The sequence below is a fragment of the Calidris pugnax genome, unplaced genomic scaffold (assembly GCF_001431845.1).
Source record: "Calidris pugnax isolate Ruff unplaced genomic scaffold, ASM143184v1 scaffold219, whole genome shotgun sequence".
Lineage (NCBI taxonomy): Eukaryota > Metazoa > Chordata > Aves > Charadriiformes > Scolopacidae > Calidris > Calidris pugnax.
In genome coordinates, this window is record NW_015094507.1 from 3,222,338 (window position 1) to 3,250,089 (window position 27,752).

Genomic DNA, 27,752 nt, shown 5'->3' on the forward strand with positions numbered 1-27,752 from the left:
CTATAAGTGCAGGCTAGGGGGTGAGGTATTAGAAAGGAGCCCTGAGGAAAGGGGCTTGGTGGTTCTGGTGGGCGAGAAGCTGGACATGAGCAGGCAGTGGGCAGCTGCAGCCCAGAAGGCCAATCGCATCCTGGGCCGCATCAAAAGATGCGTTGCCAGCAGGTCCAGAGAGGGGATTCTGCCACTTTACTCTGCTCTGGTGAGACCTCACCTGGAGTATTGTGTGCAGGTCTGGAGCCCTCAATAGAAGAAGGACATGGACCTGATGGAGAGGGTCCAGAGGAGGGCCACAAGGATGATCAGGGGGATGGAGCACCTCTGCTACGAGGACAGGCTGAGGGAGCTGGGGTTGTTCAGCCTGGAGAAGAGGAGGCTCCGGGGAGACCTAATAGCGGCCTTCCAGTACCTGAAGGGAGCCTACAGGAAGGCTGGGGAGAACCTGTTTAGAAAGGCCTGCAGTGACAGGCAATGGCTTCAAGCTGGAGGGGAACAGATTTAGACTGGAGATTAGGAGAGGGTTCTTCACCGTGAGGGTGGTGGAGCACTGGAACAGGTTGCCCAGGGAGGTGGTTGAGGCCCCTTCCCTGGAGATATTCAAGGAGAGGCTCGACGAGGCCCTGGGCAACCTGGTCTAGTTGGGGGTGTCCCTGCTGACTGTGGGGAGGTCGGACTAGATGACCTTTGGAGGTCCCTTCCGACCTGGGCAATTCTATGACTCTATGATTCTATGATTTCCCACCTCCCCGAGGAGCTCCTCCGTCTCAGCATCCACACCGGGCACGCTGACTCCCCGCAGCAAAGCCAGCGAGGAAGAAACTGGGCAGAATCTCAGTAAAATGATCTCCCGTGGTGAGCGGGCAGAAGGCTTTCCTGGCCTCCTTGTGCAGACACAGCTTTGGTTCGGCGCAGGACAAATCCACGGTGCGGGATCCACAAAGGCAGCATCTCGTGGGTCCCCGTTCCAGAGACACAAACAGTCGCGGATGGAGAGGATGGAAAGATACACATCCAGGAGCCTTCTATTAATCTGTAAAGCACTCTGTGTGCAGAAATGATCTGTCTCGACCACTTTGAGGTCTGCCAGTGACAAAAGTGCATCCTTTCGTCGTTTCAGCAACTAATCCGGCTCCTCCAAACCCCCAGGGACATGCAGGCCTGCACCTTCTTGAAGAACTGGGTCAGTTCTGCCAGAAACAGCTCTCGGAAGCTCCCACGTTCCAGTGTTTCCCAGAGTGTTTGGTCTGTCACGCCACCGACATGTGCCGAGCGTAGGAGAACCCTGAGGAGAAGCCAGGAGCAAAGCCCGGCTGTGTGAGGGGCTGCACAAAGAGCAGCCTTTCCCCAGGGCTGAAGGAACGGGGTGACTTGATGCAGTGGTTACCACTGGCACAGGGATGTGTGGCCAGGAGGGCTTCTGCCAGCAGGGAGACAGGAACCCCACCACCCACCTCTCCCCTCTCCTCCTGGTGGCTGGAGGGGCCTCCTGGGGACAGCAGCAAGGCCAGGCACTCAACTGTGAGGTCATCTGACGTGTGAAGGAACTGTCTCTGATGTCACCCGTGCGCTTCTTGTCTGCCCACCGCAAAGGCAGAAGGACCCTGGGTCGATAACTGCGGCCCTCACTAAACACAGCCCAGAACTGGCACAACAAAAGCTGCAGGAACCATGAAAACAAACGCTTGTGCTGAACGCAATCAGGCTGGTGATTGCTGTCTGAGAAGGAAAGTGTGCCTGTGCTCCAAGAACGTGCACCAGCCCCATCGTCCCCTCACCATCTAACCGTGGCCCCAGATCAACGGGGTTTGTCACAGCAGGGTGGTGAAGAGTTGATAATAAGGGGGAGGAGGAGCAAAGAAAATCAAATCCCACTGAAAATGCATTCATTTCCTTCAGAAATTAAATCACAGTATTTGAACTCGTTACTTAAATCTCCATTTCCAGCCACAAAAACACTCAAAGAAAGAAGTTATCCAATAGTTGCTGTGTATTCAGGCCACCACAACAAAAATACGACAACAAAGAGGGGAAATGAGTGGGAAAGGAGCAACAAATCAGTTTCCTTCTCTGACAGCCTAACATGTCCAGGGCAGGACCTGCATGGGGGCTCCATCCAGCCTCCACACCTCTCACCTGACATTCCTGAGAGCAGGCTCACGGGGCTCAGTCTCCATCCAATTACAGACAGCTGATGGAAAACCGCTCCCACAGTCACGACGGGGCTGGGGTCTCGGTTAATACCCTGCTGACACGGTGCCTGTTTCCAAGGATCACGTTTCAAGGAGGATGCATGTCAATTGGAGGCACCCAGAGAATACGGCTGGGAAGGATCAGGGGTTTGGAAAACATGGTCTCTGAAGAAGGATTAATCACAGGGTGACTGGACTTGTTGTTTAAGGTCAGGAAGGGAAGGCAGAAGAGAGCTGTGTAAGGGTCTTCAAATATCTAAAAGGATGCTGCAAGAAGCAGACTTCTCCCCAGGTGCCATGTTGAGGGCAAGGAGGAATGGGCTCAAAATGAAGCAAAGGAAATGCACTTGAGGTGTTACAGAAGAAGGTCCCTTTGTATATTTCCTGTCTGCCAAATGATAATTTCATTTAAAGCTCTCTGTTTCGGGCATCGTGAGGTGCAAACCGTAGTCTCTTCTTCCCTCCTTCTTTTAACTCATGATACCACAGATCTCTTTCCAAATGCCTCTGAATTCTCCTTCCATAACACCTCAACTGCCATTTGTTGTGTTGTATGTCTTGTCTCGTGCTGTAGTGTGTTCTCCTGTAGGATCCTGTGGTTTGTTTGTATTCTGGATGACCTTTGGCTTTGTACTGTCTGTATAGTATGGTAGGGGAGATGTTGCTTTGTATTTCAGGGAGTGTCTGGATCACAGCTTCTGGATGGGAATGTGCATTTGGTATCATCTTTGATCTTTGGTATTGTATGTTTTGTTTCATATTGCATTGGGTTTTTTTCCTTGTGTGTATTGATGTATTGTATTTTATTTATTGTATTTTATCCATTGTATTTTTTTCGGTTTCTGTACATATCGATTTGGGTGGCATTTATTGTATTGTCTGTCTTTTATGTGGTATTGTAATCTGGTTTTGTATTTTAATATCTTTTTGACGAGAATGTCTTTCTCTCTTGTATCCTATTTCACATGGTGTTTCATGTATTGTATGGCTTGTGTTGTCCTGTGGAGCATTGTATCTGATCCTGTAAGAGGGTGCACTCTTTTCTAGCAGAGTCTAGGTCTTATTAGAGCACTTCAGCACGCTCCCCCTGAGGAGTTCATCACTGTGCCTGTCTGGAGGAGTGCATCAGTGCCTGGTTTTCTTTTGGAACTCTCTGTTCCAGGAATTTTTGGGGCTGCTCCAGCCTGAGGCTTTTTGGGAGGTCTCCAGCCTGGAGCTTTATTGAAGCATTTCACCTTTTTCATATTTTGAGTGCTTCATCCCATTTCTTTTTTGGAGGTCTCCACCTTGGTGTTTTGTAGAGCTGCTTTAGACTGAGGCTTCTTTGCAGCTCTTCCACCCTGGGACTTTTTGGCAGCTCTCCACCCGGGGGCTTTTTGGGAGCTTTCCACCGCAGAGCTTTTTTGGAGCCCTCCTCCATTACACTTTTTTGGAGCCCTCCTCCATTACACTTTTTTGGAGCCCTCCTCCATTACACTTTTTTGGAGCTCTCCACTCCTGGACATTTTCAGAGCACTTCACTGTCAGGCTTCTTCACAGCTCTTCACCATCTGGCTTTTTCAGAGCACTTCATCATCTGGCTTTATATTGGTGCTTCACTGTCTGTTTTTTTTAAGTACAGTTTTACCCTTGTGGGGTTTTTTTGGTAGATTCACCATCTGGCTCTCTTGGGCAGCTTCACCACCTACCGTTGTTTGGGCTGCATCACCGTGCAACTCTGGATGAGTTCATCCCACCTTGCCCTGGAGGAGTGTTGTACTGTCCTAGTGGTGTGTTTTGTTACCCAGATGAGTACAGTTTATAACAGGAGAAAGACCAACTTGATGGTCTCTGAGAGGTCTCTTTCGTTCTGCGTTTGTGATTCATGAACAGATGATGTTTTTGTCCCTACAGGAAAAAGAGCTGTGGAGAAAGCTGGTGACAAAGACAATGCTGATGAACCAAATGAATACGACCTTAACAACAGCTTGATAGGTGATGAGGAAGAGGAGTGTGAGCCTACTGATGAAGACTCTGACTGGGAACCAAGTTCAGAAGAGAAGGATAATGAAGATACTGAAATACTTTTGCAAGGAGCACATGAATTTCTTAAGACCAAAAAGGAGCTGAGGGGAACACCAGTATGAAGGTCTGATCTGTTTGTGTTAAAAAATGGATACACAAAGAGAGGAATTTCTTTGAAAAATGTTTTTTCCTCAGTGATGTAGGCACTACAGGAAGATTGTAATGGGGGCGAGGGAGTTCAACAATGCCTGTCTTGTCTATATGTATTATTTTGGTGGTTTTTTGTTTGTTGCCTTAAGTAGTGGAGCCAGAGGGTGGAGCTCTGGGATTATATTCTGTGGCAACTGAAGTAGGACTTTTTAAGGAGAGAATTCTCTCAGTGTTATGGTTTGAGAAAACCCATAACGATTTATTGTCATTTAGACAATTATTCTATCACCCCATCACCTCTCCCCACTGGGAAAGGGGAATTGTGGAACACAAAGAAATATGAGGGTTGAAATATAAATGGATTTAATAGACTAAGACTAAATAATTAACAATAGTAATAAAGAGCCAGTATTAATCCTGATACTGATATAAGATGTACAAGTATTATACTCAGCCCATTCTCTCAGCAGGAAGCCGTGCGCTCCCAGCAGGGACAGCAAATGGCGGACACTGCCAGAGCAACGGCTTCAGGATGAGGGGAAGGCCTCAGGGGTCTGGCACCAGGACAAGGAGTTGTCTGGACCCGCCGCCATCAAGGGAGAGAAAGCTACGCAGCAAACTTTTCTAATTTATATTGAATGGGACATTCATGGTATGAAATAATCCTGTTGGCCAGCCTGGGCCAAATGCCCAGGCCTTGCTCCTCCTCAGCCCCCCACCTGGCAAGGCTCGAAAACACTAAGACCTTGAATCCCACAGAGCCTGGCTGGCTATGAAGTAGATATTTTCATGAAATCAGGCACTTAAGAGTCTTCTAAAAGTGCAGTTTCCCCCAGTATTAGAAGAAAAGTTAGTCCTGTGTCACTCAACCCAGAACACTTAAGTACTTCTTTTCCAGCACCTTTGGTGTCTCCTAGTTTGAACTACACTTTTAAAGGTTATTATTGCTTCATCTTCCAGTGCTTGGAATAAATATTGGCATTAGGGAAGTCTATAGGGTTTTGTTTTTATTACAGTAGTACTTCTTTCCATGCCTGTACATCACTGGAATTGTGTTCAGGTCACAAGAAGGCTGAAATGACTGTATTTTTGCGACATTAAATGTGTAACAGACTGTGGGAAAAACTGCATCTCTCTGATTTCTAAAGACTTTGTTGGAAGATCTTGCCTTCAGGGTGTTCACAGCTTTCCTAAGTTTTCTAGAAAGAAATATAGTCTGCCTTGAGTTAAAACATTTTAGTATGTTTGTGGGCAGATGCCTGGAGCCATGTGAATTTGGCACTTTTTGTGGACACAGTCTTGAGACTCTGGTGTGGCTCTGACTTGCCTGTGACCATCTGCCCAGTCGTGGTGGAAAAGGGGCTTTTCAGTTGGTGGCACCTTGCTCTCTGCAGCTGCCCTCCAGGGCTCCGGCCAGCGTGTGTTCCGCAGCTCGGCCCCAGCATGAAGAGCGATGATGCTCAGAAGCAGCAGACCTTTGGAGCTGCCCCTCCTGCTTATGGGGGCTGCTGCACAGAGTCTTGGGCCAGAAGGACTTTCTTGACTCTGCTGTCAACAGCCTGTCCCGTTGCCCACTTGCATTTATTGTGGGTGAAGCCAATGGGGGTGCAGGGGCGCGTGTATGAAAATAAATGGGCTGAAATCCAGGAGATCAGAGGAAAGGAGGAAAGGAACCTGGAGAAGTGATGTGGAATTCAACTCCTGCAGAAGACTGATGGTCAGGTTGGCATTTCAGTACAAAATAGGAATGAAGTTGTAGCCTTCAAGATCTCATAGTGCCCCTGTGATCCCCTTAAAGACTGCATACGGTAACTTCCTGCCTTTTTAATATGGTTTTGCAATCTTGCAGCTTTTAATCTTTTCTTTTTGAATATATGTATATCCATGCTTGAAGAGGCTGAATTACATCAGAGGCAAAAAGTCTACTGTTTAGACCTGCACTTGGACAGTGTAATGTTCTTGCCAGGTCTTCAGAAAATTGGTTAAATTAAAATGGACATTGCTGCAAACTGGCATTGGACTGTATAATCTTTTGCCAATTGTGTCACAAGTTTCTCTCAAAAATTGTACATATTGAAAAGAAAAACATCATGATGGGCAACTGCTCTGCCTTTAGAGAATACCAACATCTGTTGGCCAATGGCATACTGTTTGCCAAAGTCACTTCATACAGAAGGAGTCCAATTGGTGTTTTTCGCAGAGTCTGATTATTTCTGTGACCGTCACCTTCCTCAAGCAGAAATGCTCTCTTCCTGCAGTGGTATGTGGTGAATGGCTCTTCTGGCTGCTCTCAGGACCCTTTACTGTGTAAGCAGATATAGCTTTTTATCACTGGGAGCTCCCAGTCAGATACATAATCACAAAAGCAAACTGAGAAGTAATTCTGGGGTTTGCACGATAGATCAAGTGTTCTTACCGATGCACCAGGGCTGAAAAAGTGAAGTGTGATCAAAGCAGCACACTGGAAAAGTCAAAGCCATCATCAAGCTGCTCTATACTGGTAAACTCAAGTTTTCTCTGTTTAGGTGCATTTTTCTGTTCTTGAATTCTTTCCTTAACAGCAGGATATATTTTTATTCTTCTGGAGGGATGAACTTGAAACTCCAGGATATTTGACTATTGATTGAAACTACTCCATTTGAGGTTGAGATGAGACCACTTGGGATGTTTCCCAGACCCTCCAATGTTGAGTTGCCCAGTGTTTTTCCAGTGAGCTGGGAAATACACCACAACTCGTGGGCTGAGTCTAGGGATGGTCCTGTGGTTGGGCTCACTGTGGCTAGAGTTTACTCTGTAAATCTATGGTGCTGCCTCGGGAGGAATCTCAGTGTGATCTGGATCTCAAAACCAACATGAAGTCAAGGTCTGTCATCCAATGTTCTAACGCTTGGTTGTTCATATGAAATGTGACAAACTGAAACTGTAGCTTGACACTATTAAGGTTGTTGTGAGACCTCAGAAGTCAGCCAGAGGTTTGACTTGCCAGTCTGAGATGCAAGACAGTAACTTGTAAGAAATGAAACAGAAGCCTACATCAATTTAATGAAATTGTTCCTTTCTCTGAAAGAACTCTTGAAGTAGAGTGTGAAATACAACCCGGGCATTGACTTCATCTCTCTTCTCCTCCCTGTACTGCTGCCTCAGCATTCAAATTTTGAAAAAATAATTTATTCTCTGCAGACATAATGAGGCAAAACCTAAAGCGTAGTACAGAAAGGCTGTGACTGAATATTGGGAAAGAATCTGAGTCATGCCAGCAGAAGCTGCTCCCTCCGTGGAGCCAGCTGACTTGTCTGTAGTGTTTATAAATCCTTCCTGGACAGGAGCTGTCGTGCTCCAGGCTGTCATCGGGTTACGTCTCAGCTGGAGGACACTGCTTAGTGATGGACCATCCCGTGATAAAAGAAAAAGGGTGTGGGTGGGTGGAGAAGTAACAGGGAAAAAGGAGGCAAACAGTGCTGCTTCCTCCCCAGCAAGCCACCTGAAACCAAACCAAAAGCCACTGCAATTGCTTGTAAGAAGGAAAAGGTAAAATGGTTATAATTAAGCCCAGGAGAGAGAAGCGGGGGAAATGACATAGAACCTAACATTAACAAGAAATTGGTGAGTGATGTTGCTATGAATGTGGCTATTTAAATGGTATGGGCTGTTACTTCAGACTGAGACTAATAAATGTACACATCCCTTTGTAACATGCAGAACCCTGTCTGGCATGTCCTGCCAAGGTGCTCATTGTCCTTGCAACTCTTCTAGCAAGTCCTAGTGACGGTTGTTTTTCAGATGGGTTTGATACCACCTGGGCTCAGGCACAGGCTGGAGGATCCTTCTCTTTCTGATCACAGTTTATAAAATAAGGTGGGGAGGTCCCTGAAATGGAGACTATCCCCCTCACATAATCTTCTTATTAAAAGCATTTGCTCAATTTTTCTGATTTTGGTGCTTCCCTCTGTAAGGGAAAATTTTCCCACTGTTCCTTTCTTGCACTTGATGCCCCCAGCCTCTCTGTGTCCCTTGGATTCAGGGCAGGCATTTATTCCTTTCCTCCCAGCAGAGCTCTCCCCATTTCCTGCTGCTCCAAAACAGCCTAGAGCAAAAGCATTTTCCAAGAATGTTTTCATTAATGAAGAACAAAAGTTGGAGGTTTCCTTGACAGACTTGAGAGGTGGGCCTGTGCGAACCTCTTAAAGTTCAAGTGCAAGGTCTGAGGGCAAGTGTGGTTTGGGGCAAAACTCAAGTACAAATCCAGGTTGGGCAGAGAATGGATGGAGGGCAGCCCTGAGGAGAAGGACTTGGGGGTGTCGGTGGGTGAGAACTTCTTTGGTGTGAGGGTGGTGAGAGCCTGGCCCAGGTTGCCCAGAGAAGCTGTGGCTGCCCCGTATCTGGAAGGGTTTGAGGCCAGGTTGGAGGGGGCTTGGAGCAACCTGCTCTGGTGGGAGGTTGTTGCATTTAGTGAGACCACTTCTTGCCGTGTCTATAGTCCCAACACCGGGTACACGAGCAGCCTGTCTGCTGTAGGTCCACCTGCTTTTAAAAACAGCAGTCAGGTGCACTAGTAGTATGGTTTATTTTATGCAACATATGCAGATTCTTTAAGATTGCCAGTGATAAATGCACTAAGCTGCAGAACAGCTGTGTAGCTTTAAAGATACGATTGTATCTTCACAATTGTAAAGATTGTATTTCCCAGGTGAGCACTCAGTGTGGCCGAAGGAGCAAATCTTACCAAAAAGGCATATCCCTTTTTGAGGGGGCAGGTGAGGAGGACTATCCCATTGATCTTGGGTCAATGATCTTGGGTCCCGACAATTTGGCACTGGATTCTTGTCCCTCTGTTAGGTGTGAAATCAGGGTAATATTTATACCCCTGTTGTGCAGAGTGGGCGGGTGGGACTGTGGTCAAGGCATCCTTCTTTATGGTTGCACTGCCAGTAATTGCACAAAATGTTTTTTTTTTTTGTGAAGAGCAGAACCACAGAATCACATGGGGTTGGAAAGAACCTCTGGAGATCATCTAGTCCAACCCCCAAAGAAGAAAGAATGGGACCATGTGGCCTTCACTTCATGTCTCGCTCCTCCCTGGTGCCATGGCGACACAAACCACAGGATCTTCACCCAGTTTCTGTGTCTGTTCTGGGCACCAGGAAGGTTTCAGCAATACTGAGCCTTGCTACTGTTTGTGCTTCCAACAGAGGTGTCCCTGCCCATCACAGCAGGGCTGGAACTAGATGATCTTTAAGGTCCCTTCCGACCCACACTGTTGTGTGATGCTCTGAACAAGGCCGTCCTACCTCCTGCTCCAGACCATGCATGAAACCTTGTGGATGAGAGCAGCTGCGGAAGGGCAAGCTCCGTGTGTAGGTCCAGGCTGAAATGGGTCACTGCCCCACAGCAACCTGTGTTGCCACATCGCTCCTTTTATTGGCCTGATGTTTCACGTCTCTGGCCTTAGCTTCCAGAGTTGGGTGGTTTTACTGGTTATCCAAGTGAGCACGTAAAAAAGAAGCAAACATTCCATATTATGGAGAGGGGAATGACTCACTCCCATGGACTCCAGCGTAAAAGAGAATAATAGGAAAAAAGGAAGCCAAATGGCCTGGGAAATCTCATTATTTCAGGTTTTCTTTGTTACCTTGGCAGATCCAATCTCCTTCTGAGATGACGGGAAGCGGTTCGCCCTGCAGTTCAGCTGCCCTTGTCTCGGGATGAGTCTCCATCCATGAGACGTTCCTCAGCCCCGCTGTTTGCTGGTGGCACGTCCCAGCTTGCCCTGGCCGCCAGCTGCCCTGGTGCCCGCCGCTGTGGCCAGCTCATGTTGGGTGGGGGACAAGGTGACTTGCTGTGCAAATAAAGGGGATGAGAGGCTGCCCAACTGGGTGGGTACGGCTCTTCCCCATTGTCCTCAGGCGTAAGCCAGTGCCACCCACCTCCACCCAGGGACTTGCCCTGCACGCTCAGCTCCTGTAGAGACAGCTCTGCTCCCGGTGCCCCAGGGCTGCTCTCATCCCCTGGAAACCTGCCCGTGTGGTGCCCATCGGCCACCCAGTGACCCCCAGTCACGGGGCTCGGCCACACCTGTGCCATTCACAACTGTCTTCACCTGCCAGCGGGAAGGAGGAAGAGCAGGAAGAAGGGGAGGGAAGGAGGAGGAAGAGAGAGGGAGGGAGGGAAGGAAGGAGGCTGCATTTAGCACCTACCCCTGGGCAGCTAGAGCCAGACGGCTGACGGCCACCGCAGGAGAGACTCACAATGTCCTCAGCAACTTCCTCTGCCTCTTTGCCCAGCGGCCTGAGTGTCCTGACGACTTTCCCAGATGTGCTCTTCATTCCTGAAATCGTGAGTGCCGGCTTGTCCCCAGGGAGGGCAGGGGCTGGGGCATCCCGCGGGCTTCCTGCGGCAGGTGTCGGAGGGATGGGGCCTGACACAAAGCGTGTGGAGCATCAGAGTGGATATCAGGAAATTCTTTTTACCCTGGAAAGGGTTATTAAGGCTTGGAATGGGCTGCCCAGGGAAGTGGTTGAGGCACCATCCCTGGAAGTTTTCAACAGACAGGTTGACACAGTGCTTAGAGACACGGTGTAGTAATGTGTGGGGTTTTTCTGGTATGGTTTTCTTTTGTGTGTTTTGTTTTTTTTTTTTTTTTATCAGAGTTAGGTTGATGGTTGGACTAGATGATCTTAAAGGTCCCTTCCAACCTAGACGATTCTATGTGGCTGAGGAACCACACCAGATGCCCGAGCCATAGGGGTTTGGGGGCAGCCCCTGAAGCCCAGTGTCACCCTCAAAGCCAGGATCAGGGGGGTTCTGGAGTGCTCCTTTAGTCCCCAGTGGGATTTCCATGGTGCCTCTGAAAACCTTTTGTAGTTTCCTGCTTAACAAAGCTGGAGGGGTTGCTGGTGGGTTTAAACTAGGTTGCCGAATTGAGCCAATTAATTAACTGGAAGATGATTTTAGCAGCTGATACAGGCAGAGGATAAACTGCTTGCCTGAAGTAGGGGGCAAGGGCTGGCTGTTTGCAGCAGCAGAGCTTCAGCTGGAGGTGCCAAGTGTGGGACCTGGGTGTGTGGCCAACGGTGGGTGAGCCAAGGGTGAACAAACACCTCGTAACTTCTTCCTATAGTTTAATTTCATTGAGCAGGAGGAGATTATAATCTTAATAGATTTGGCATACAGCAAAGGAGTTGCTGTGAGCACTGACTGAAAATGGAAAGTTTCAACTAAAACATTTTTCCTGTGTCCTCTGTCCCTGTCCGTGAATCCTGCTCTCCTTGAACAGTTTGAGAGGCTTTTTCCAAAGCCTGAGTACTTTCATCCAGCCTTGAGGGGTTTGGCTGAGTGCTGGAGGAGGGCACTCAGATTATTTCATGCTTAAAACTTTGCCATCCGGGACCAAATCCTTCCCTGTCACCCAACTCAGTCCACCCTCCTGGGATTTACAGTATTTACTTCGTTCTCCCCGTGATGTAGTCCCAAAGTGGAGTTGTTGATTCCAGTTTCTGAAGTACATCAGTGCCAGCAGTCAAGCAAAGAGGAACTGGGTTAAAGCAGGAATTGCCGATGCGCGGGGAGAGCCTTTGCTTCGGCTCCTCCAAATACCCTCTGGGGACTTGGTCCCTGTGCCCAGGTGTCCGAGAGCGAGGCCCAGGTTTCCTGCAGGTGCACAGAGGGTGGCAAAGTCCCTGTGAAGGTTCTGGCAGGGTAACGCTTGCCAGCCATCCTTGTTGCATTAACCCTGGTGCCCAGTGTGCGTAGGGTACCGGTGCTGGTACCGACCCGCGCCTTAAACTGTAATCGCTGCCTCCAGCGAATTTGGCAAGGCAGCTTGCTTAATGAGACAAAAATAAGCAGCCTGTCCTTGGGTTTGGGTAAGATCTGGAAATGCACATCCTAAAGGCTCAGGAACCATCGGGGCTGAGGAAGGAGGAATGCTGCAGAACCGGATCGCTCCATCTCGGGAGGTGTGGGGCTGAGGTGGTGCTGCTGTATTCTCTCCCTGTGTACAAAGGAGGTGGCTGCCTTGAATCACAGCATTCAGAAGGATAAAGAGTTTCTCAATCCTTAGTGTAATCTGAGGTTTTCTGCAGCGGGTTAACATGGTAACAAAAAAAACGACGACAAAAAAAAATTTGGCATTTCAAATGCTAAGGCAGTTGCGAAAATGCCAGCAGGTCCTTCCTGGGGCTCAGATGATTGCCACATCTGATGTGCTGATTAAGAACTACCGTTTGTATTCTGTAAGGCTGGGTTTAATTCTTGTAATCTGTTTTATTTGAAGAGCTTTCGGCACAAATGGGTAGCCAGGCCTATGCAGAAAAGGTGAAACAAGCTGAAAACAGATACTTTTGCTTTGTTAAAGGCTATTTAAAAGATAATCTTTTCTGAGACTGCTGTCCCCAACCTGCTGGGGGTTTTTATTGAAAGACTCTTGAACCCTTCCTCATTTTTATGAGTCTGCTAAACAGTAACACTGTAGAACCAGAGTCGGTAAACAAACTATGTCAAACATACTGGCCTGAATGAGAAATCACATCCTGAGAAAAGAGAAACGGGGAGTGGTAAGAAACGAGAAGTAATACTTCTTCCCCCAACCCCGTCTCTCACCCCAGCTGTGATGGATTTTCATGGAGCAACCACAAAGTTTTCTCCAGGATCTTTAGCTGCAACGCAGTCATGGTGTCACCACAGGAGTTATTACAGGGACTGGATTAGGGTTTGAATGTCAGTCTTTGGTTGTTACAAGAGGCACCACAACAGCAGGACTTTGGAAGACATATTTTCACTCAGATATTTGCAAGGTCTCAGGCACCATCATTCATTAATGTTTCAGTTTGTGTAACAGAACCAGTGAACTTTCCTACAGCTGTGGGGTAACACAAATGATGTGACACTTTTTGAGTATCATAAATCAGAGACTTTTTTTTTTTTTTCCACTTGCAAAATGCCTCCAAGGAAATGGAAGTGCCGTGATTTGTATGAGTTGGCACTTGGATGCTGGCAAAGGCTGGCCTGGGCTACACTGGCGATCAGAATGACCTTAAAGTCAGTGAGGCTCTCCTACCTCTGGAGACCTGCCTGCAAAATCAAGACCAACCAGCGATGGGGGACAGGTCCCTGCAGCAGCACTGATCTCCACACGGTGTGGGTTCAGCTGAGGAGCTCCTCATCGTAGGATGCTGAGAAACTTTGCTCCGGTTCAAGAAACAGCTGGGCTGATTTGTAGCAGAGAAAAACTACTGAGTGCTTTTTAGTGCAAAGACACCACTTGCAGCTGGGACACTTCACAGCAGTGGACATCGTGCTCTCATCATCTTGGGTAGGAATCTGCTCGTGGAGAAAGGATGGAGTCTCAATATAGCTGTCCTTTTGTTCCTCACTCCACCAGAAAACCCACAGCAAACTCCTGAGGCTGAGAAGGATGAGGTCCCAACTGCTGCCTGACCATGGTGCCGGCATAGCCAATGAAGGATGATCTGAACCGCTGGAGCAGCAATACAGGTCCCCCTTCTCAGGAGGAGCTGGGAGCCTCAACCTTATTTGCCTTCCTCAGAGAGTAAAACTGGCCCTACCACCCCTCTGCAGCCTCTTCTCTCTCCTTTCAGGGAGACATTTGCACGTGGCCTTCATTAGGGCCACGGCTGGGGCCTTCATGGGGCCACATGGCTGTGCTGTCCATGCAGGTGGAGCTGGGTCTGACCCTACTCTTTTCAGGGATCTCGAGCTCTGGGTGTGAAGCAAACAGGCCCTTCTGAAATAAGCCTCCCTCTTCATCGAAACCAGCCTTCCGAAGTGCCCCAACCGGCCTCCCGAGCAGGTGAATGGCGGTGACACCAGGAAGCAAGGCTACAGCTGGGCTTGTTCAGGTCAAGGTCGTGGGCAGATGCTCCCAGCTAAACACCCAGTGGAGGCTGAGAAGAACTCGCAGGCATCCCTGGGCTGTTGCCATCTGCAGTGCTAGTGCCAGAGGCGCGGGTGGCTGGTGGCTCTGCTCTGGACAAGCCCATCTCCTCCATGCTCACCTTTTCCCCCACTTTTGCTTGCAGATCTTTGGGGGCCTTGTCTGGATCCTGGTGGCGTCCTCGAAGGTCCCGGCACCCATACTGCAAGGCTGGGTGATGTTTGTCTCTGTGTTCTGCTTCGTCATGTCCACCGGCCTCCTGTGCCTCTACATCTGCGGGGCGCACGGGGGCAGCAGCTCCTGGGTCGCCTTGGTAAGTGGATGTGATGAACCTCAGGGCCTCTCCCCCTCCCTGGTGTCACTGGTGGACAACCATGGTAGACAACAAACCCCAAATTCCAGGGGTTTGCTTGTGTGGGTTCCTTCTTTTTTTTTTTTTTTTTTTTTTGCTTCCTAAATAACACAACATATATCCAGCTAAGTATGTGCAAACGAAGTATGCTTTCTTCAATTTAGCAACTATAGCAGCTCAAGAAACTAGGGAATAGTCTTGGGCGGGGTTTTTTTTTTTGGTTCTTTTTTTTTTTTTTTTTTTTTTTAAATTTTTTTTTTTCCCTTCGCCATGTGCTTCTTGCTTGGAAATGACTGTGTGATCCTCCTCCCTTAGGATGCCATCTGCCAGGTGACAGCGGCTCTGTTCTACCTCAGCGCTTCCGTGCTGGAAGCCTTCTTCACCTATAGCATCGGCTTGTTTTCTGCCAGCCCTCTGGTGATGACCATCTACCAGGAGAACATTGCTGCTGTGGTGAGTGCCTGGCGAGGGAGGTGAGGGCGGGGGACAACCGTGGAGGGGCCACAAGGGCAAATCTGCACCAGGAGAGGGGAGAGAAACCGGTCCCAGTCCTACTACGCATGAACGTCTACAAACATGCAAGAGTCAATAGAGATATAACGTATCACAAGGTGTTTGCTGAGTGTGGGAACTTCTAACATCTAATAAAAATTTAACTGGCTGATGTGTTTTTCCGTTGTAGGTATTTGCATTCTTGGCTACCCTGATGTACGTGATCCATAAGGTGTACTCGCTCCTGCGATGGAAATCATCCTAAGAGCCTCCTCCCCTCCCAAGTGTGTCTTGTGGTCACCCCATGAATGCAAAAATTGTGCGACGACTGCGGTTTCCAGGCTGGGTTTGGGTTTTGATTTTTGATGTATATACTATAAACAAGCAGCTTTTTATGTGGGACCATGGCAACGAAGACAAAGGGTCTGCCAGAGAAGGCAATATCCTGGTGCAATCTGTTTCCCTTCCGTCTCTTCTGGGTTGGGTACAGTTTGATGCTGGTAAAATTGGGGCCCAAATAGAAAAATATCCAGTTTTAAAAAGATAAAAATAAAAATGTAGATGGATTCAAAGTGCTAAAATCTCCCTGAACCACACCTTTATGCCCCCAGGGTTGTTACTGCTGGTGGGGGAAGCCTGGACAACCAGCACTAACAAACAGGAGTATGAAACCTGGTCATGTTAATTGCTGCCCATCCATGTGAGCCTGTTTTCCTCCCTAAACCTGCTGTGCCAAAAGAACATTTTCATGCAGTTTCCGGAAAGGCCATCTATGACTTGTGATGAGAAACGGGGGTGATATTTAACTTGCCTCAGGGCAACAGGAGTTATGGCAACCCCTGAAAGGCATTGATGAATTATGAGGCGTGAGCATAATGCCAGCAATTAATTACCGCTGCCTTATAATCACCCCCTGCAAAATACCACTGGGAAGGTGCAGGGCAGACTGTAGGAGGGTTGTAGGGATGACTGGAATAAGAGCCAAACAACTCTTTGGTGCCTGGCTGCTCTCGCACACCCCAGCACTACGTTGCTAAGAGAGATGGGTTTGCTGTGATTTTGCAAACAGACAAGAGTCGTTTCTGCCATTTTTCTCTTTGCTGTGCAGCCCTGGGGGCACTGCCCTGGGCCACGGCGATGCCTGAGGAGGAGGCACAGGCTTGGGCAGGAATTCAGAGGGCTGTTCTGGGAAGGGGAGCCTGTGCCCAGGCCAGGGGCTAAACTAACTCGGGTTAATCTCAGTGACAATGTTCACCTGAATGCTTAAATTACTCCAGAGCGTTTACTTGAGCGAGCGTGCTGGTCTGGGCTGGGATGGAGTTAACTTTCTCCACAGTAGTGAGTATGGGGCACTGCTTTGGATTTGTGCTGGAAATTCAGAGATGTTTTCGTTATCCCCGAGTAGTGCTCTTGCGGAGCCAAGGCCTCTTCTGCTCCTCACCCCACCAGTGAGGGCTGGGGGTGCACAAGGAGCCGGGAGGGGACACAGCCAACCCACGAGATGTTCCATACCCTACAATGTCATGCTCAGCAACAAAAGCTGGGGGAAGAAGGAGTGACGTATGGAGTTGTGGCATCTGTCTTCCCAAGTAACCATTAGGTGTGATGGAGCCCTGCTTCCCTGGGGGTGGACAACCACCTCCCTGCGATGGGAAGTGGTGAACGAATCCCTTGTTTTGCTTTGCTTCTGTGTGTGGCCTTTGCTTTACCTATTAAACTGTCTTTATCAGCCCACGAGTTTTCTCACTTTTACCCTTCCAATTCTCTCTCCCCCATCCCCCCGGGGGCAGCGAGCGAGGGGCTGCGTGGTGCCGTGGTGCTTAGTGGCTGGGCTGCGACAGTGAGTTAATTCAAATGGGGTTTAGACCCAAGAAAGGGTATTTTCATGTTGGAGATGCCTGACTGTAACAAACAGTGGTACCCAATTAGCCTTCTAGCTTGAGGGGCAAAAAATGCTTCCATTTCAAGTCTGAAGTTCCTGGACAATAGCAAGGACTGGAGAATGGAAAGGAAATAAAAATTGACTTGGAGGCATCTCTGTTGCTTTTTGCCTTTGACCATGGGTTTGGGTTGAAGCTTCGTAACTGCAATGTCAGGAAACCATTTTATTTTTTTTCTTTTTTTTTTTTTTTTTTTTTTTCCCTTGCTGAAAAACCAGCCTGACCTGTTTTGCTTGTGTTATTGTGGGACAAAAGCAAGCTGATATTGCAACAGAGGTGGGAAAAAAAACCACTTTTCAGAGCAGGGAGGGAACTCACAGGAGCTCTGGACAATGGCACTTGGTTCTGAAGGTTTAACGTGCACCTGTCAAAACTGGTTTCAGCATCACGTCATCATGGGAGGTGTGTGTGGGGCGGGGGGGAGGGGGGGCTGGTGCCCAGATTTGCTTCTATTGATGCCTGTGAATATAATATTAAAACACAAAGACACCTTTCTGTTTGGGTGTCTTTACAAGGGCAGACGTTTGTGGTCCTGCCCTGGGATGCGATTGCTCTGTCCCCCCTCCTGCGTGGCCAGCCCCTCTGCGCCCAGCAGCACCATCTGCCCCCTCATCCCTGTCCCTTGTGGAAACCACGTTTGCAGCCCATGTCTTGGCAGGGTTCCCGTGTCTCTTCCCCAGTTCTTTCCGCATTGCTTTGCCCTTTCATTCTCCCTTCCCTGCCACACACCAGTTTACACCAGTCTGCACCAGTTCGCCTCCTCATCTCCTTTTCTGCTGGCTCCTCCCGGGTTGCTGAGATACCTTCCCCCCCAACCCCCCCAGCATGAGCCTAACCTCGCTGTAAACCGTCCCTGGAAAAACCCAGCTGGGTGCTGCTGCCACGGGAGAGCCCATCAGCCCCACCGTGGCCAGGGAGGGGGCTGAGAGGAGGTTGTGGCCATTGCCCCATGGCCCCAGCGTAACCTGGACCAAGGCAGGGTGAAGAGCATCCACATGAAGTGCTGCAAAGCTGTGCCAGCCCTTGGACACCCTCCCAGCGTGGCCCCAACATCGACCCCCCTGCAGCTGAGGAGCTGCAGGTGAATGAGCCCCCATTCGGCACCGGGCTGCTGTGCCCCAGCATGGGACAGTGACACCCCGAGCTGTGGCTTGGTCCCACCAAGCTGCTGAACAGCACCTCGGTCCCACCAGGCTGCTGAACGGCACCTCTGGGGTGCCAGGCGAGCTGGGGCGATAGGCATGGTCCCTGCACGGTGGAAAGATGAGAAACAGAAAATGCATCGAGCACCCTGAGGTCTCCATGGTCCAGCGTGCCCAGCCCTCCCATCACCCCAATGCAGCCATGGAGACCCACCTGCCCTGGAAGCTGGGCAGCCCAAGGCTGCTGCCTGGAAAATGGCAGGCTTGAAGGGAGAGATGCTGCATGGAACTCTGAGAACCTCACAGGACCTACAGACCATCTACCCTATGTGCAGCAGTTCTTGCCCCTACAGAAAGCCCTAAGGATAGCACTGGCCTGAGAATTTGCTGTTACCCCACTGGAACGTCCCTCTCCCATGGAGAGAGCGACTCATCTGGGGTTAATTGCCTATTGCCCTGGCTCCTCAGAAGGTGGGACAGCTGGCTTTGCCCGGTGCTGCTTGCAGAGGGTCTGCCCTCCAGGTCTGTTGACCCCAAGGCACGGGTCGTCCCTGCCCACGGAGCTGCTCCCAGGTCTGCTCCATCCCAGGCTCTGCATTTGCTCAGACATTTCCAGATCCCCCCAGACTGTCACCTCATCTCCAGCAGCATCCTCTTCAGGCCATTTCATTCATCCTCCCCACCCCTGGGATCCCCTTGCAGATGTAGCAGCCCATTTAAAAAGCCACAAATGAGCCCTTTTTTTCTGAGCACTTAGTCCCATCACACTGCTAAAACCCACAGCCACCACCAGATTTCAACTGATGGTGTAACTGGAGTTTCCATCTCCAGCTTCCTCGGCTAAACTCAGTCTGCAGGCATCTACTCCAGAGAGCAGGCAATTAGACTTTAGTTAAAACCATCCCCTTGAAGGCAGGAAAAACCTCAGCTCCTGTGATAGAAACAAGATGACAGATGTATCATTCACTGACCAGGCCCAGATTGTAATCTCGCTTGCTCTTGCTTAATTAAATACCTTCTTAACAGCCATGTTTGCTGTTCCCCAAGTACTTGTATCTCGGATACCTTGTCTCCAGTGATGCAATGAGTTAGAAGCACTTCCATCTTCTCCCGAATTGAAGCAGAAGAATTTGCTTTGCCCGTTAGAACATTTTGACCAGCTCCATTCAGGAGTTTCTGGTGTTTTACCGCCTGTGAGCGAACTGTGTGCTGAACCTGTATCAATATGAATAAACTTGTGAAAATGGGAAACCCACAAAAGATGACTTCTATGAAGGGATCAGGGCTCCATGTGGGTCTGTGACAGGGTCTGATATGTGGCTGGCTGGGGCTGCCTCCCCCTCTCCACACCTGACCATGGTCCATTCCCCACCTCTGATCTCCACACTCAGACCACAGCTCCCTCCTGCTCCTTGTTCTCCCTTAGGCCAAGAGATTCAAGCAGTGAAACCCCATCTGCTTGGAGGACAGGGATGGAAATGCCTTTTTCCTGATTGATGGAAGTGCTCAAACATGAGTTATTGTCCTGATGGTCCGAGAAGAGCCCTACATCTCCTGCAAGGAGCAGAGGCAAGGCAGAGGAGTCCCGAAGACTCTCGTGGGAGTAGATGAAGTGTAGGTGGTGCAGAGACCTTGGGGAAAGAGGGAGCATGGTGGTTACCACATTACTATCTGAAAAGGCAAATGGCTCCTCATTCTGGCTCAATTCTGCCATCTCATCCCACAATGAGGAGATTGCTGGAGACCTTGACATGACCCACATCCCCACGTTTTGTGCAGCAGTGGCCTTGTATGATCTCCTGTGGCATCATCACCATTCTTAGGCCAGAACATGGGGGGCTTTTGCAGGGAAGCTGCAGGACATCTCCAAGTGTGGATGCAAACCCCTGCAACCAACACGCGCCTTACTCCTGATCCTGAGAAGAGAGAAAACGATCCACCTGCTCTCTGCAGCTCAGGCGGCAGATGTGATCCAGATCCTCACTTCAGGCTCTCTGGACTACCCAGGCTGGGGCTGTTTTGGGCCAGCGGTGGAGCCAAATCACTTCAGCTCAGTGTTTCTGCACAGGCAGAGGCAAACTGAAGGTCAGCAGCGGCAAGATTTGACTCCTTTAGCCCAAGGTTTCTTCATTCTTGATTTTGCTCAACAGTCAGATGTCAGCTAAATGTGAGCATAGACTCTCCAGCAGCAGTGTGATCTGCTGCTTACGAGGAAGCTTGCAAGCACAACACTTGGCATCCTGTGGAGGGTGGCCTATGAATTAGAAAGTTCATTAAATTCAACTTGTCTCTTTGTATATACACAACCACTGTCTTCAGAAACCTGCACTAAAATCAGTGCAAAATATTGCTCCTAAATGTCTTCAACATCAGAACTTTGAATGTAAATTCCGAGGCTGGTCTTTAGTAAAACAGGTGGTACAAGCAAAGCTTCCTTTGGTGCACACAGAGGTGCCATGAGAAGGACTCACAGCACAGAAGAGAACTCCTGAATTGTTGTATCGTCTGGATTGCTGTAACACTCCATGATAAAACACCATTTGGGTTCAGTTCCACTGTCTCTTTTGCCATGGCCAAGACAACAAGATGGAGTTGCCAGGTAGAGCATTCTGTCCTCGCATACGATTGCAGATTCTGTTTATCTTTTGGTGGGAGGCTGGTGTGTACCATGGACTTGCTTTTTCCTTTCACCCTCTGACAGCTGACCCTCCTGAATTCTGGGTCCAAGACTCTACTGTGCTCAGTACCAAACTGGCCAAAAATGAAGCTAAGTCTTATCTCAGCAGACATGCAGAGGAGAGCACCGTAAGAAAGGCTGGGTTTTGGACTGGACTTCCAGTGCCGGTCAGAACACTGCAGTATCCCACAGGGGACTGTGGGGTGGCTTCCTCAGATATTTGGGCTGCCTCATTTGGGATAGTGTTTGCACAACTCCAGCTGCTGCCCACCATCACGTTACCCTCCCTCCCCGCCCCCCCAGAAAGCACACAATTTCTACTTTCTGATTTCACAGTTCCCCCCCCATAATGAGTGAGCCCAGGGGGTGACTTGGAGAGTGCACACATTAACTCCCACCACGGCTGCTTGCTTCAAGGTCTCCCAAGACACTGGCATTTTGCAAAAGAGGCCCCACACCGAACTCATTTTGAGGATTCTTTATTGCTTTCCCATCCTTATCTTTTCAGCAGTTTCCCAAGAGCTTGTGAAGGAAACATGGGATCTGTGGATTAAACATCATCTTCAGGAATTGAGTAAATGCATGCTTGAAGACAAAGTCGCGTTCCCTGGCTGCTTCCATCCAAATGTCCCTCGTTGAACAGTGGTCAGAAGAATTGTGGGAAAGTGTTACTGAAGAGCAGCAACAGGAGCAGCAATACGAATGGCACGAGAGAGCTACTGCTGCCCTCCTCTGAAATGTGAGCTGAGACAACCTGGGCGTTTGGCCTGGGCTCTCCAAGCTGCATCTCTGAGCAGAAGAGACAGAGGGACTGAAGTTTTTACCATATTGTCCGTCTGACATTTGCCCAGGGAGACTTCTTCATTCCCTGAGCTTCTTTCACATCACTCCACTCCAGCTTTGTGTCTGGAACCTCATCTTCAGGCTCGGGATCCTCGCGGACAGTCCCTTCAGGCAATGCCACGACGATGGGCAGAGGGCCCTGCTCCTCCCGGAACTCCACCACGTAGAGACTCTTCTGGTTCGCTAACTGCTGGTGGGTCTCCTGCAGCAGGAAAGAGAAAAGACAGTCCAAGCAATGATGCACAGTGTTGGTTTACTTCAGGTCAAGCCCTACGTGGGTAGGAAAAAAAAAAAAAAAAAAGGAAATTTAATTTACTAATAAACAGTTTAAACTGCATAAAATAAATGACTCATCAGGTTCATGCTCGTGGGTTTCAAATGAGCTGATTGCATAAGCAGCAGGAATTCAGGCAACCAGATGGCACATATATTAGCATTACAGCATCATCCTCGAGGAACACGCTTCTGGAAAGTATCTGGAAAGAAAAGGCACATCCTGCTACAAGGCTGCATGTTGACATGTTCGTAACATGCAGTTTTTACGTCTTTATTTGGATATAAATTTCGCTTTGACAACAGTAAAGTGCTTATTACTGCCCTGACAGGTAATATTAGCTAATGTAATCATATGAATTTAACATTATTTTCATTATTGGGTAGCGGCTGGATTTCACTCTGGGTAGAAGGTGCCAAAATTTTCAATGTGGCATCTAGGTTTTAACAGCCATGTGCTTCAGCCTGGAGAAGAGGAGGCTCCAGGGAGACCTAATAACGGCCTTCCAGTACCTGAAGGGAGCCTACAGGAAGGCTGGGGAGAACCTGTTTACAAAGGCTGTCAATGACAGAACAAGGGGTTAATGGCTTTAAACTGGAGAAAAGCAGATTTAGATTAGACATTAGGAATAAATTCTTTACTATGAGGGTTGTGGAGCACTGGAACAGGTTGCCCAGGGAGGTGGTTGAGGCCCCATCCCTGGAGATATTCAAGGTGAGGCTTGATGAGGCCCTGGGCAACCTGGTCTAGTTGGGGGTGTCCCTGCTGACTGCAGGGGGCTCGGACTAGATGACCTTGAAGGTCCCTTCTGACCCAGATGATTCTATGATTCAACTATACCTCTTCCTTGCATACAAGTTGTTTTGTTAACACCCAGAATTTAGAGAATAAATGCCTACTGGGAACAGGAGATTTTTCCCATTCAGGCAGAGCAGTCTAGAACTACATTAAGCGCACATCTCAAAGCAATAAGCCATACAGCGGGCCTTTCTTCTATTCTTCTAGTCATACCATGGAGGACTTCTCAGAGACAACGCATCGGAAGCACACGACAGACTTCCACAAGTCTGATTAATTAATCTCAGATACTGATAAGCACCTGTAACTATCTTACTAGGCAAAGAGGACCATAACCCCCTCCCAAGGCTAAACTGAGAAGGTTGGCCAGGACAGGGTGACAGATTCGACAACTACAGCTCTGCAAGGCTGTACAGCTACACCCCCGCAGCCACCAACACGCTACGACCAAATGAGGTAACTAGGAGTTTCCTCAGGGCTGACTCATCCTAAGGCTGGTGTTCAAAGGAAGTCAGATGAAAAGCTGCATGTTGGATCTTGCCATCAACCACAGAGAGCTGGCTCAGAGACATCTCCACCGGGAGCACTCTGACCTAGACGGAATGTCACCACCTCCCTGATTTATTTCAGAGATCTTAATTATACTAGTGATAGAACCAGCTGTGATGTTCAGGCCTTAGGCAATGAAAACTCGGGATGCAGACAAACATGCAGCAGCAACCAAAGCTGGGCCACGACTTCCTCTGTCCATGATGTTTCAGATGTCACCAAAAATACTGCAAATGAAAGCCCAGAAATTCAGATGTCCCATGGTGGCATTTGGCTGTGGAGCAGGCAGAGGTACATACAGCTGCTTCTGACTGGACAAATGCATACAGCTGCTGAGGAATCATTCACACGCTGATTTGGTTTGCTCTTTGGAAAATTACTTCATTTTAAGCATAGAATATAAACTGTTTAACCACAAACTATTACAATAACAATCTTATTCTGTTCCCTGACTGACCATAGAGAACCACTGAGAGCGCAAATTTACCTGTTGTGTCAAGCCTTTAAAGAGAGCTCTGGTAACATTAATCAAGTTTTTGGATCCAGAAACCTTGGCGTACATGTCTTTAATGCCAATTAGCTTGCAGATGGTGATGATAGCTCGGTGGCAATGAAGACCATAACCTGGGGAAAAAAAAAATACAAATTAGCATTATGTGACTATCTGTAAGCACAAAACTTAGCTAAGGAAGAAGACAGAAGTAAGACCTCTTCTTAGTTGTTTTTGTTACCTAGCAGGTGCTCAAACACCTTATATCTTAAAAAATGGCAAAACCATTCTGGGAAGACCATTCTTCCCTGTCTTGCAGCCACGCTAACATAAAGATCATGGGATTTTTTATATATATACACCTTACTTAACATATTGTAAAAACAAATGACAATGTCACCACCTATAAACTCCAAACAGAAAACCATAGGAAATGCAACCAGAAGAATTGTTTAATACCACAGGTTTGGGCAGTATTCCTCAGAAGTACCACTGAGAAGCAGCTTTAGAAGAATCTTCCACAAACACACCTCACCACCCTGCGAATATTCGCTGAACAAAAGGCACTTTCTTTCTCTCACTCAGCAGAAAAATAACACTCTAGTACTTCCTGAACCGAAAAGAATAATAATAATAATTAAAAAAAAAAAAAAGCAGAGAACTAAAGCAACAAGCTTACTTCAAAGAGTACTAAAAAGAAGCCATTCCAAGGGGAGAGGATCTAAATGCAACTGGATCCCGAACAAGATCGTATTTTCTAAGAAGCAATACTCACATAGCTTCAAAACTGCTTCCTTTGCAATTTCAGGTGACCAAGTACTGAGTGACACCTTCAATAACTCCTAATGATGGCAAATCTGACCTTAAAGTCCTGGTTCACATACATGATGGAGGGATTTAAACTGGAATCCTACGGCGAAAGTTTGCCAAGCCTTGGAACAGGCTGCCCAGGGCAGTGGTGGAGTCACCATCCCTGGAGGTATTTAAAAGCCAGGCAGATGTGGTGCTGAGGGCCACGGCTTAGTGGTGGTTTGGGCAGTGTTAGGTTGATGGTCGGACTCGATGATCTGAAAGGTCCCTTCCAACCCAGACAATTCTATGATTCTGTGCCCAAGCACTGCTGCCTTCCTTCCAGAAGGACCCAGCACTAGAAGCAATGTCAGCACCTCTCATTCCCAGGGAGACTGCTGCTGGATGAGAGGTCCACAGTGCGTTCTCCAGCCTGGAATTGTGCTCAAGACTTCTATCAGACACAGAGCAGGCAGAGAAACTGGTGAGGGAAGGAAAAGGAAAGTTCAAGGAAGTCCATGGGCAATAATGCTCCAACGGAAGAGTCTCATTTACACTGGGGAAAGGGTGAGTACCCACTGGCACTGGTGTCTCTTGCTGCTCACAGGCCTTTGGGTAGCCAAATAAAACCTACCACATTTTTATTTTACTCAGGTCTTGGTAGGCAAAGCTTTGGGCAATGAAAGTGGGGCTGAAGCCGCTGCAAATTGAGGAAGGCATCATTGCACCCACTCACAGATTCACACTTGGCAGCTGATCTTCCTAAAAGGTGAAGCTGTTACCCACCTCCTGACCCAGCAGCTGCCGTTCACCAGCTCTGCAGTCTGTGCAAAGTGGAGTTATTACATTAGTGACACAACGTGAAGGACAGAGAGAGGAAATAAAGGAGGTAACAGACTCAGAGTTAAAGCTGCATTGAAAAGACAGCAAAATAGTCTTTGTATTTCTAGAAAAAGTAATTATTTCAGTGAAGCATAAGTGTTGTGACACTCACAGAATCACAGAGTGATATGGCGTTGGAAGGGACCTCTGGAGATCATCTAGTCCAACCCCCTGCCAAAGCAGGTCCACCCAGAGCAGGTTGCACAGGAATGTGTCCAGGTGGGTTTGAATGTCTCCAGAGAAGGAGACTCCACCACCTCCCTGGGCAGCCTCTTCCAGGGCTCTGCCACCCTCACAGCAAAGAAGTTCCTCCTCATGTTTAGGTGGAACTTCTTATCTTCAAGTTTGTGCCCATATCCTCTTGTCCTGTCCCTGGGCACCACTGAAAAAAGACCAGCCCATCCTCCTGACACCCTCCCTTTAAGTATTTATAAGCATTGATGAGACTCCCTCAGCCTTCTCTTCTCCAGACTAAAAAGACCCACGTCCCTCCACCTCTCCTCATAAGAGAGATGCTCCAGGCACCTCGTTATCTTTGTAGCCCTCTGCTGTACCCTCTCCAGCAGTTCCCTGTCCTTCTGGAACTGGGGAGCCCAGAACTGGTCCCAGTGCTCCAGATGGGGCCTCCCCAGGGCAGAGCAGAGGGGCAGGATAACTTCTCTTGACCTGCTGGCCACACTCTTCCTGATGCCCCCCAGGATGCCATTGGCCTTCTTGGCCACAAGGGCACATTGGTGGCTCATGGTCATCCTATTGTCCATCAGGACTCTTAGGTCTTTCTCCTCAGAGCTGCTCTCCAGCAGGTCAGACCCCAACCTGTCCTGGTGCAGGGAATTATTCCTCCCCAGGTGCAGCACCCTACACTTGCCCTTGTTGAAGTTCATCACTCATTTGCTTTCAACTTACTGTTCAAAGCAATAAGATCATCGAAAAAATTTCCATGTGTGTCTGTGGAAACCACAAGCCAAATTACAAAAGCTTGTAATATAACAACTTGTAATTTGTAGGTGAGTGGTGAGGAGAGACAAACATATTTCAATATCCACAAACACAACAGAGGTTTGCATGTCATCTGCATCCATCTCCACTGCAGGGTATTACGTTGGCTCCAATGTATAATTATAGTACATTAGCATTAATTGCAAACGGTGTCTTAGACTTGCCTGATTTTAATGGAGTTATTTTTGGAGGAGTCTAATTTTGCTCTCTTGTTCCCCAGAGAGATTTGTTTCATGTGGCCTAGCTCTATTAATCTTTAAAAATTGGTTTGTTATAGTTCTCATGTATCTTACTTAAAAGCTGAAAAGCCAGGTTATTGATTAGTCCACTCTGTGAGACAGTCTTGCTGCTGAATATACGAGGAAAAAAAAAATCTATTCCATTGCTGCATGTTTTATTGTGCCAATATGTCCCTTTTTCTTTTAACCTATAATTGGAAAAGAAACTATAACCATCCAAAGCCATTTGTTCTGCCATTTGAGAAAAAATTCTGTTTCCTATGCTACAAGACGAAGTCAAATTTTGGACACAATTACAAGTGAATCACCTCTGAAAGGCCATTTGTTAAAGTTTCATTTTCAGTGACTTAAAGCATTTCATTTCTGCTGGTTTTATGGTTGCTTTTGTCCCATCTCATCTCAATTAAGTTCTGCAGATTCGTTAATACGTGAAGCTCAGAAGCCAGAAAACTGGTCCATCAGTCACTGAACAAAATCCATTCCAAACACAAAAGCAAAGGGTTCCAACTGCAAACACCAGCTGAAGTTGTGCTCAGACATTTTTTCCTTGTCTGTGGCACCCACCCTGCCTTCCTGCAGTTAAATTCAACCAGGGCTACAGAAGTGGGCAAGGTCATTTAAATGTAACAGATTTCCTCACACTGAAAAAGATAGAAAGGTAAGCAAAAGAAATATTTAAAATGCATCCTTCCTATAATCTAACACAATCTTCTGGGAAGCCACTAACAAGAGTCTGGAAATAGAACATCCACTTCACATCCACACTAAGGGACTACTCCGAGGGAAGGTCACATTCAAATGTTCATATTATGTTACTTTTTTAACTTGGATTTTCACTTGCCTCTAATATGTAATCCTGGACATACGACACGGGGTTTCTCCACTTTGCAGGGATTAGGAATACATTCACTGAATTTCACTGAATTTTTAGAGTTGGAAGGGACCATAGAGATCATCTAGTACAACCAGATGAAGTCCCCTGCTTCAAGAAAGGAACATTTAAGTACAACAGTGCCTTTGCCTCTCCTGCCAAAACATTAGGCTTCGTTGTAGT

The 27,752-nt window shown here is 48.1% G+C and overlaps 2 protein-coding genes across 2 annotated transcripts in view; one reads left to right on the forward strand and one right to left on the reverse strand.

The window, feature by feature from the left end:
• The first annotated feature begins 10,289 nt into the window (after window positions 1-10,289).
• MAL (mal, T-cell differentiation protein) lies at window positions 10,290-16,810 on the forward strand. The gene is made up of 4 exons (XM_014964386.1): window positions 10,290-10,673; window positions 14,378-14,545; window positions 14,900-15,037; window positions 15,267-16,810. Exons 1-4 carry the CDS (start codon window positions 10,587-10,589, stop codon window positions 15,339-15,341), a joined length of 468 nt encoding a protein of 155 aa, XP_014819872.1. The 5' UTR covers window positions 10,290-10,586; the 3' UTR covers window positions 15,342-16,810.
• A 4,488-nt stretch (window positions 16,811-21,298) lies between these two features.
• MRPS5 (mitochondrial ribosomal protein S5) overlaps window positions 21,299-27,752 on the reverse strand; it is a 65,088-nt gene continuing 58,634 nt past the window's right edge. The window contains exons 10-11 of the mRNA XM_014964376.1: window positions 23,787-23,923; window positions 21,299-21,880 (exon numbers count right to left, since the gene is read on the reverse strand). Of these exons, the coding sequence (XP_014819862.1) occupies window positions 21,656-21,880; window positions 23,787-23,923 (362 nt within the window). The 3' untranslated portion in view covers window positions 21,299-21,655. The remainder of the gene's footprint in view (window positions 21,881-23,786; window positions 23,924-27,752) is intronic.